Source organism: Gavialis gangeticus, unplaced genomic scaffold, assembly GCF_001723915.1.
Source record: "Gavialis gangeticus isolate Ggan-Ray unplaced genomic scaffold, GavGan_comp1, whole genome shotgun sequence".
NCBI lineage: Eukaryota > Metazoa > Chordata > Crocodylia > Gavialidae > Gavialis > Gavialis gangeticus.
Window position 1 is genome coordinate 3,598,444 of NW_017729000.1, and position 9,233 is coordinate 3,607,676.

The 9,233-nt window shown below is 59.7% G+C and overlaps 1 protein-coding gene across 1 annotated transcript in view; it reads right to left on the reverse strand.

The window, feature by feature from the left end:
- Positions 1-9,233, reverse strand: part of LARP1 (La ribonucleoprotein domain family member 1) — a 119,666-nt gene that overhangs the window by 16,784 nt on the left and 93,649 nt on the right. The window contains exons 3-4 of the mRNA XM_019505959.1: positions 2,400-2,461; positions 65-130 (exon numbers count right to left, since the gene is read on the reverse strand). Coding sequence (XP_019361504.1) covers positions 65-130; positions 2,400-2,461 — 128 coding nt within the window. The remainder of the gene's footprint in view (positions 1-64; positions 131-2,399; positions 2,462-9,233) is intronic.

Sequence of the window (9,233 nt, forward strand, 5' to 3'; positions counted from 1 at the left end):
GTGGGGGGGCAGGGCTGTCCTGAACTATAGCGACCCAGTGCAGTGCTCGGTCCCGGGGCCTCACCTGGACACTCTTGTGGGCTATTTCTCCAGGGGTCGGCCAGTTTGTGGCATCCCCGAAGTCACCGACCTGGAGAGTGAATGGAGGAGAGAAACCTCATTAGTGAACTGCACGGCAGCCCCCAAGTATTGCAGTCCCCCCTACAGCACAGGCCCCTCTACCTGCTGCAGGGCTTTTGACCGAGGCAAGTTTCCCATGTCTCAGGGAAGAGACAAGGTGCATCAGACCAGGGGATGGCGAAATAACCTGCCTGCGGGGGAAATCTGCCTCCTCCCAGGCCAACCGATGCCCCGAAGCCACAAGACACGTAACCCTTAAAACCATCTCTAATGGAGGCATCTTGAAGCCATGGATGTCCGTGCCCTCGCTCCAGGTTCAACCCAGCTACTGCTCACATCCCTTAAGCTGTGGGATGGGCGGGGACCAGCAATACCAGCTCCTTCCCACTCCTGGCTATCATACACTGAGCATCCCTGGCCTGTTGAGCTCCTCCAGGCCCCTCAAATCGCTGCTTTGCTGGACAGGACGTTTGCTCTAAGACTGCCAGATTTTGCAGGCATCGGGGCTCTGGAAAGGAGCCCCGACATCCTACTGATTTGCTGCGCAGCTGCCGGGCAGAGCCCTGGAGCCTCCTGCCTCACTCCTCCAGCTGTTTCAGCGTGAAGGCAGCTGGCGCCACCTCGTGTCCAGCGCTTGCAGGACCCCTCGGCCACAGCGCTACCAAGCCCAAGCGCAGGGAGGCTGCATGGGTCTCCATCCCGCCCGTCCCAACACACGTAAGAGCACTTCTTGGCAATGATTTCTGGGACGAAGAACATCAGCAGCGCCACGCTGGGTCAGACCAGTGGTCCATCTAGCCCAGTCCTGGCCCTGGCCAAGCCATCTATCTGACCACGACAAAGGCTCTGGCTGGGAGGACCGCTGAGGACCACCTTCCTGTCCCTGGTGCAATCCCGTCTCTGGGCAGTTTCACTAGGCAGCGTCCACTGGCTCCTCAGACTCTTTCGAGGGGCAATGGGCCCTGTCCAGTGTGCTCTGCTCCATGCCCCCCGCTTGGACAGGGACCACTGAATTGGATAGCTCTTGCAATCCATGCCCTATTCAGTACCCTCCCTGACAACCACTGCTATAGGGTTAGATGCCAAGGGAAGCATGCCCTGTACGGTACCCTCCCTGACAACCACTGCTATAGGGTTAGAGATGCCAAGGGAAGCATGCCCTGTACGGTACCCTCCCTGACAACCACTGCTATAGGGTTAGAGATGCCAAGGGAAGCATGCCCTGTACGGTACCCTCCCTGACAACCACTGCTATAGGGTTAGAGATGCCAAGGGAAGCATGCCCTGTACGGTACCCTCCCTGACAACCACTACTATAGGGTTAGAGATGCCAAGGGAAGCCCCTCTAGCCAGGCTGTTTGACAGGCAGTAACAGACGCATCACCCATGAATGTATCCAGTCCCCTTTTGAACCTGGCTACGCAGCTATTTGGTCTCTGGGGCCCTTCATGCAGACGCTCAGTGCTCCCCACTCCCTCTGGTTCGGCCTGGTGTTTGCCGGGAGCAAGAGGCAGGCTGCAGCTATGGGATGGGAGCGCGGCGCTTCCAAGGACAGGGACAAAGAGGACATGATGCAAGTGCCCAGCCAGGCACCCCTCCACGAGCAAGGCAAGACAGGCTGGGTAGTCAAGAAGGTGGCTGCTCCTTGTGTTTTGCCCCAAAGGAGGGTTTTACTTTAAGCACCTCCAGGGGTGGGCCCAGCTCCGGGACACGGCAGCCGGCTCACAGGTTTCAGGAACGTGGCCTCTGCCTTAAAAATTAGCAAAGCCGGGCCCAGCCAGAGAGGGGAGGCTGACGCACTTCCAACCATGCTCTCCATCACGCTGCTGCCCTGACTCCACAAGTCTGTCCCAGCTACACTGCAAGGAACTACAGTATTTCCATTAAGCGCCTCAACTCGCCTAGCGTAGCTGTGACGGACCAGGGGTTGCTCCCAGAGGCTCCAGTGGCAGCAAGGAGCACCCGTTGTTCAGGCCTGCAGAGAAAGGAGGGAAACAGCCTCTCGGGGGACGGCAGTGCTCCTGGGCACCGATCCATGGACAGGACAGCGCGTGGGGGCCTATTCCCAGCTGCGCCACTGACCTGCTGTGCAACCTTGGGCATGTTACTCCCCCTCCTGTATTATTTCAGCCCTTACCGCCTGTCTGTGCTGCACCTAGCGCCGCAGGCCCCGATCACATCCGGGCCCAGCTAGGACTGCAATAGAGATACCGAATGCCTGGCTGAAGGAGGCTGGTTAAGACACCCAGAAGCAGGGGCGTGTGGAGGGCAAGACGTACCTTGCTTCCCTTTCGCTGTCTCGGGTTCGCAGCCCTCACCACTTTGGCAGGCGTTGAGTGCTCTGCAAAAGTAAAGAACATGAGTGTTAGGACATGCAGCCAGAGTGGGATGGCTCTGGGGTTGCGCTGGCAGGCAGAAGACCTGAGAGGCACAGCACTGGCCAAGCACCCTCCTCCCCTAGCAGCATGGCACTTACTAGGTTCATACAGCACCGTGCACAGGACCAAGCAGTGTCCTGAAACGCCTCAAGAAACCATATGGCAGACTCAGCACCAGCTATGCCAGCTTCTGGCACTTCTTGCAGGTACGGCCAACGCTGCGGTTCAGCCTTAGCGCAGCAGTAGCCACAGCAGGGCCAAGGGGAAAGAGAAGTGCCTGGGCCCCCTCTCGTACTTGGTGCTTGACCTGCGCTAGGCAAGTGCTGCCAGCTCCGAGAGGCACTACGCCACCTTGACATGCTGTCCGCACAGCCCGACCGATGCTTGCTGCAAGCAGGAGTGCTCCCAGCGAGGAAGATGCGACTCTCGTGGCCAGGCAGGCGTGACGCGAGCTGTTCCTCACCGTGGCCTGGACCGCCACATGGTCCCAGCCCGGCCCAGGCAGCGACCAGCCGGTGGGGTATGGAGCCAGGGCGGCCCGTGGCAATAGGAGAGAGCGGGTAGGGCTGCCCCACCAAATCCACACCCCCTGCCTTGGAGGAGGTGGGCAGAGACAAATAACGCCAACACTAAGGATGGGACGCGGAACAGCCGATGCACAGCACCAGCGCGTGCCTGCTCCTATCCGGGGGCAGGGGGAAGCTGAAGCAGAGCAGACTACCCCTGCCCGGAGCACACGGGGCTGACTTGCTAGTTTCCATCCTCGACAAGATACTATGTGCGAGTCACCCCTGCCTCCCAGCATAACTGGCTTGTCTCTCCGTGCACCAAGGGTGGGTGGAGGAAGTGTGGTGGTCGCAGCCCATTTGGAGATCAAGCAACAGCTGCAGGATCTTCCTGCCTCTGTGGCTCCACAGAGGAAGGGAAGTTGTTAACGGCCACTTCTGCCAGGGCAGGCAGCGCGGGGCCCAACCTGCCTGGGACAACGCGCAGCAAAGCCATGGCCAGGATGGGAGAGAAAGGGCCTCAGAGCTGAGCTGAGCTCCGGGGTCTGGCCTGTGTTTCCATCTCCTCTGTAACGCAGGGCAGTCTGCACCCACTCCCTTGACCCTACAGCAACCCCCAGCTTCCTTCCTGCCCCCTCGGCCTGTTCGATAGCCGGGGCTGAGCACAGGGGCAGACGCAGCACCCACCACAGCATAACACGGCTAATTACAAGGACCGACTGCCTGGGTGTGAGCACCAGAGGAAGGAGGACCTCTCCCAGCTTTCCCCAGGCACCTGCCGGACAGAGAAACCTTCCTTCCCACAACACAGAGGCAAGGATGCCAGGAACAGCCTCCTCCCAGCACCCACCCCCGTGTTTCTGCAATCCCTGGTACCAAGAAAGGAGCGACGCCAGCTTTGCTCTACCCCGCGCCTTCAGGGGGTTCTGGGCCTCAGGCTTAACCCATAAATCGCTCCTCCTCCGAGTCTGTACAGTTCAACTGCTGCTCCCACGAGCTGCGCAAGGCATCACCCAGAGCTGTGGGAGACTGAGCAACCATCTGCAAACGGCTTCACCTCTGCACGGCGAGACGTGCTGGGGAAGGCACGACAGTCACTACCCCCCCAGCAGTAAATGCCCGGGGAAGCCTGTTCGCACCAAGAGATGCACCCTGGTTCAGCTGGCTCATAGAAGGGGGCTCGTACGAGCTTGGCAAGCCACACAGGGGACCCCAGGCTCTCGCAACCACGTGACAGTTTTTAGTAGCCCTGGGGAAGTATATTTTTTTACTAGGTAGCTGCCTTAAGGAGCAGGAGTCCCTTGCTTATCCGGGCCCTGTGGAAAGTAGACCCTGGATCACACCCAACCTGGTGGGTGCAAACATAAGGCAGAGAGTGCTTGGGCATGCATACAGATTCCCTGCACCAGCCTTGGTAACAACATCGCTCGAATGCCCCTGGATTGCTGCACGCAACGTGACTTCGCATCCCACTTCCTCCTCCCTACCACTTCCTATCCGGGAGTCTCGTGCACCTGAGCACTTCTCATCTCCAAACGGGGAAGGTCTCCCGGGACTCAGGTCAGCGGTGTCTGCTAGATCTAGCAGCTGCAGTGAGTTGGTAGCTGGCTTCCCTTAGGCAGGTCCCCCTCTGCTCATATCAACAGTGGTCTGTGGCATGCAATTGTGCGCGTGCGTAAGGACAGATGCACTTCCAATAGCCACATCTCTCCTCTCTGCCAGCCCCCCCCCCCATGCTGCTCACAGCTTTGGCACAGCCTCACACTGCACATGCAGCGAGCATCCCTGTCCCACAACTGCTCCTCCCTGCAAAAAACCCCAAAAACCAAGGTCAGCATCCAGGAGGAGGCCATCAGGAGCAGCAAAGCCAGCTTGCAAGCTGCCATGCAGAGACTGCAACATGGCCCCTGCTGCGCAGGGGAAAACCAGCCTCATAGGAAGCCCTGCTGTGATGGGTGGACGGGGTTAGTTCAAAGCCATCATGAAGGAGGACCGAGGGGGCAATAAACCAGATAGTTATTGGAAAGGGGTGCCAGGTGGCAGAGCAGAACTGCCCATCCTGCTCCTTTGATCTCTCGCACAGGACATGTGGACTCGGCCCAGGATCAAGACAATTCCCGCCTGGGCCTTGCAGCTGGTGAGTCACTTGCGCAGCCAAAGTCCCTGGCTCTAAGCCTGGCTGAGGCCTCCATAAGCAACAGCAGTAGAGCAGAGGTTGCCCTGCCGAATCCCTCGGGCGTGGGCACTTTGCAGGGAACAGGCTTCAGCTCCATACCCTGGGACCTGCCCAACATCAGAAAGCCCCAGCGCCCGCACAGGGGAGCCTGGGGCAGCTTTGGGCGCAGAGGAATTGCTTGTCACCAGCCCCTGGCTGCTCTGCTCCATGCCCACAAATGAAACCAGCTAAATATAGCTCCCAAAGTCACCTCGCGCGCCAGCAGGACCCCGCGGCCTGGTTTGCTGATGCTCCAGGGGCAGAGGCTCGGCGGCACCGCAGAAAACCAGGCCACTCGCACGCTCCAGTAGCTATGTGGTGCGGCCCCTGCAACGCACGGGTGTGTGCGGGGGGCGGGGGGTGTAACTGCACACTTGCAAGGGACAGAGGCAGCCTGGGAGCCGGGATGCTGCCACACTGATCCTGGCAGCCTTGTAAGATTTATGCCGGTTATTCTCCTCGTTCCCCTTGCTGGAAGCTTGGGAGACGGCTTCCTTTGTACCCCAGGGGGCCAAGAGGGGTTAGGAGTAATCAGCGGTGCAAAGAAACCTCACAGCAAGGGTCCTGGGGAGCTCTGGGCGCAAAGAAACAGTGGGGCAGAGCTGAGCCCCTCCTGGGAAGGGGAAAGGGAAGCCCTAAAGGGGTGTGCGAGACAGTGGACTGAGCCTGGGGGATTCCCAGCACAGCTGCATGCATCCACAGCCCACAGCCAGCCTTCCCTGGGTCAGGGGTCCCAGCCAGCGAGCCTGCAGGGCCAAGCTGTGAGCAGCAATGAGTCAGCTCAGAGCAGACCTCCCGCGGTGCAGGGACGCTGGGCAAAGCTTGTGCCCACCCCCGATGCTGCAGAAGGGGAAGGGGAAGGGTCAGGCACGTGTCCGAGGGGTACCCCCAGCCCAGTGGAGCCAGCTCATCTCTGATAAGGGCCCCCCCCACTTAATATACAGGTGTAGGCGGGAGTGTATGCAAGCCAGGCAGAGCCCCCTGACCCCAGCCAAGCACGCCCCGATGGTGAGCAGTGTGCGCCAGGCCGCCTCCCCCAGTCTGGATATACTGACTGGAGCCTGCACAGAGACGGGAGTAGCCCACGCAGCAAAAGTGCCAGGGAGCGACTGCTTTCTTCCGCAGCGTGAGCACCGGGCTGCATTTGCAGCGAGACCTGGGGCAGCGCAGGCGGGCCACGAGGCTCCCGGAGAACTGCGAGGTACCACCGCAGTTCCCGCACAGGCGGCACGGACAATGCAGCAGCATAACTCTTCCTCTCCGCTAATTAGCACCTGCAACGCGCTGGCAAGAAGAGGCGCTGAGATCTCGAGCACTGTGCTGCGGCCAGGAGACGTATTTATGAGCTGCCTGGGGAAATCCTCCTCTACCAGCCAGGTCTCTGGTCGCCTGCGGTCCATCAGGGGCTTGGCGCACAGGGGGAAATACACTGCAGAGGCTGGCTGGAGGCAACAAGTCACCCAGCTGGACACACCATGCCCCGGGCAGTTTGCTCCAGCAGATGGGTTGGGAGTTTAACCCCCCCCCTCCACACTGCAGCTAAAGGGCTGCCCTCTTCCCCCTAGAATCTTGTGACCTACGGGTGCCTAATTCCCTTGGGCTCCCAGGAAAAACCCACACAGGCTCTCTACAAGTCAGCCAGGATTTAAATGCAGCAGACAGCGACGGGGAGACGAGCAGCCACTCCTCTCTCCTGCTAGGATGGGTGCAGGTTGCTCACATCCGTGGGATACCAAGGCCACGAGCCAAGCCTGGAGCGTGGGAAGCCACCAGCCACCAAGAGGAAAGCTTCCCCGGGGGCGGCTAGTGACCGGGAAGCCCGCTCCGAGGAAGGAGCCAGACTCCTCTCGAGCATCTGCGGCTGGTGGCTGTCAGACGCGGCAAGGACCACAGAGAGCCCGCTCTGACCCAGCCCAGCAGCTGCTGGCGGGGATGTGCTGACTCACCAGCAGCCCTGCCGACAGCTCACGCAGCAGCTTCCAGCAGCCCCCGGCTGCTCTACAGGGGCAGGGAGGGGAGCATGACCCCACTGGAGGCTTCTTTAGGTGCATCAAGGCACTGCAGGCTCCACTTTCCTCCAGGTTTGTGATCAAAGAACATTTGGGAATCTTTGGTAGTAGCTCAGGGATACCTTGCACCCCAGCAAGGCCAGGCAGAGAGGGGGCTGCAAAATGACCCTGCCAAAGCTGCCCCAGTGTCAGTGCCACATGTCTTGTGTAGGGGGAAGCCCCTTGCAGTCACTCCTGCCCATGCACACACACACAAACACATTAAGATTTGCATGCAAGATTTGGATTTGCAAGACATGACTTTGCATAAAAGACGTAGATTTGCAAGACATGACTGTGAACACCCACTGTTGCATTTCATGGGAGAGAAATCCCCCTGACACACCACAGCTGCTAAACAGGGGCTCCCTTCACCAAGCACCCCTTCATACAGCCCTTTGTGCAGCAGCAGACACTGGCCACTCTCACCAACAGGCTGGGGGCAACTGCATTTCTGCCTGGAAAGGAGAGCGTCCCAGAAGAGAAGGGACACGGGTGTCACGCAGCAGGCAGCAGCATGCTCCCTAGAGCTGAAGCGTCAATCCACCGCTGTGAGAGGGGTTTGTAGGAGCACACGCATGTGCATGCAAAAATACACACATCCCCCTTTCCTCTGCTATGTATTCTGCCACGCAGAAACACCAGTGTGTCAGTGCCCAGCACAGCAGCTGAAAGCTTGTAGGGAGGCTGGTTTCCAGAGATGAGGCAGGGAGATTGCACTGTGGCCTCTATCCCCTGCATGATGCAGCCGGAGCTGCCTGCATGCACTGCCGATGAGCTGCTGGGCTAGGGAAGCTCCCAGCTCTGCAGATGCCTACCGAGACTGCTCCACACACGGGAGCGTGACCGGCAGCAGGCTCAGGGAGCACAAACCGCACACTCCCACATGCTGCTCCCCGGTTCTGTCCAGCGCAGACGGCTCCGGCTAGTGAGACCAACTGTGCTGTGACAGCGAGCCAGGGGCTGCCTGCACCCCCTCCACGACGATGCAACGGCTGCAAGGATCGCTGCCTCCTAAAAATAGCTCCAAAAAGGGCATTTGACAGAAGTGCTGAGTGTGCCAGGAAGTCTCCCGAGCTGCAGCCCTGAGCAGTCAGGAGCATGGCGCGGGGACCGGCGCTACGGGCTGGGGGCATCACCACCAGCGCTGCAGATTCTCTTCCAAGGCCACACAGGGATGGGGCTGCAGTGCTCGGTCAGTCCAGAAAGCAGCCGCTTGTGTGCGTGCATCTACAGGCTCATCACACCTAGAAAAGGCTGGTGCGTCTGTCCGGACCTGGAAAGCTGCAGCACACGTTCAAAAGTGCAACATTCAACCTCACCTGCTGCTGAACCCCCAAAACCCCATCTGCACCCCTGAATCACAAACCTGCTGCCAAGCCAGGTATCCAAGCCCCTGGGCACCACTGCCATCACCCCCAGTCAATGCACGCGCGTGCGGAGGACTTCCTTGTGCACCCAACCAAGCCAAGGTGCTTCTCAAGTCCCCACAGCGCTGAGGTAGAGGGGGCGAATGCAGGACCCCCTGGACAGGCAGAGGCAGTACCTGCTGGGTGAGCAACAGGCAGGAGGCTGAAGTGGAGGGAGGGAGGGAGGGGAGAGAAACAGCCCATTGCACCCCCAGGGATGTGCACTGCAGGAGACAAAGGCACAGAGTGGGGCTCCGAGGCCTGCTCAGCTGCACACAGGCATCGCGCCCCACACAAGTCCCCCTGCTAAATATTACAGCAGCAAAATGCACCAGCTGCACACACCTCTGTATGCAAAAGCTGGATGCTCCGAGCCGTGGCCTTGCACGGCAGAGACGCTCGATGAACCAAGCGCATGCAGCATCATAGACAAGGAGGGCTGGAAGGGAGCTCAGGAGGTCGCATCTAGCCCGACCCCCTGCAGCACAACATGCCCCTTCTATTCCTTCCGGTTTTGGGGACATATACGGAAGAGGCATAACACAGTGCCCCCACCA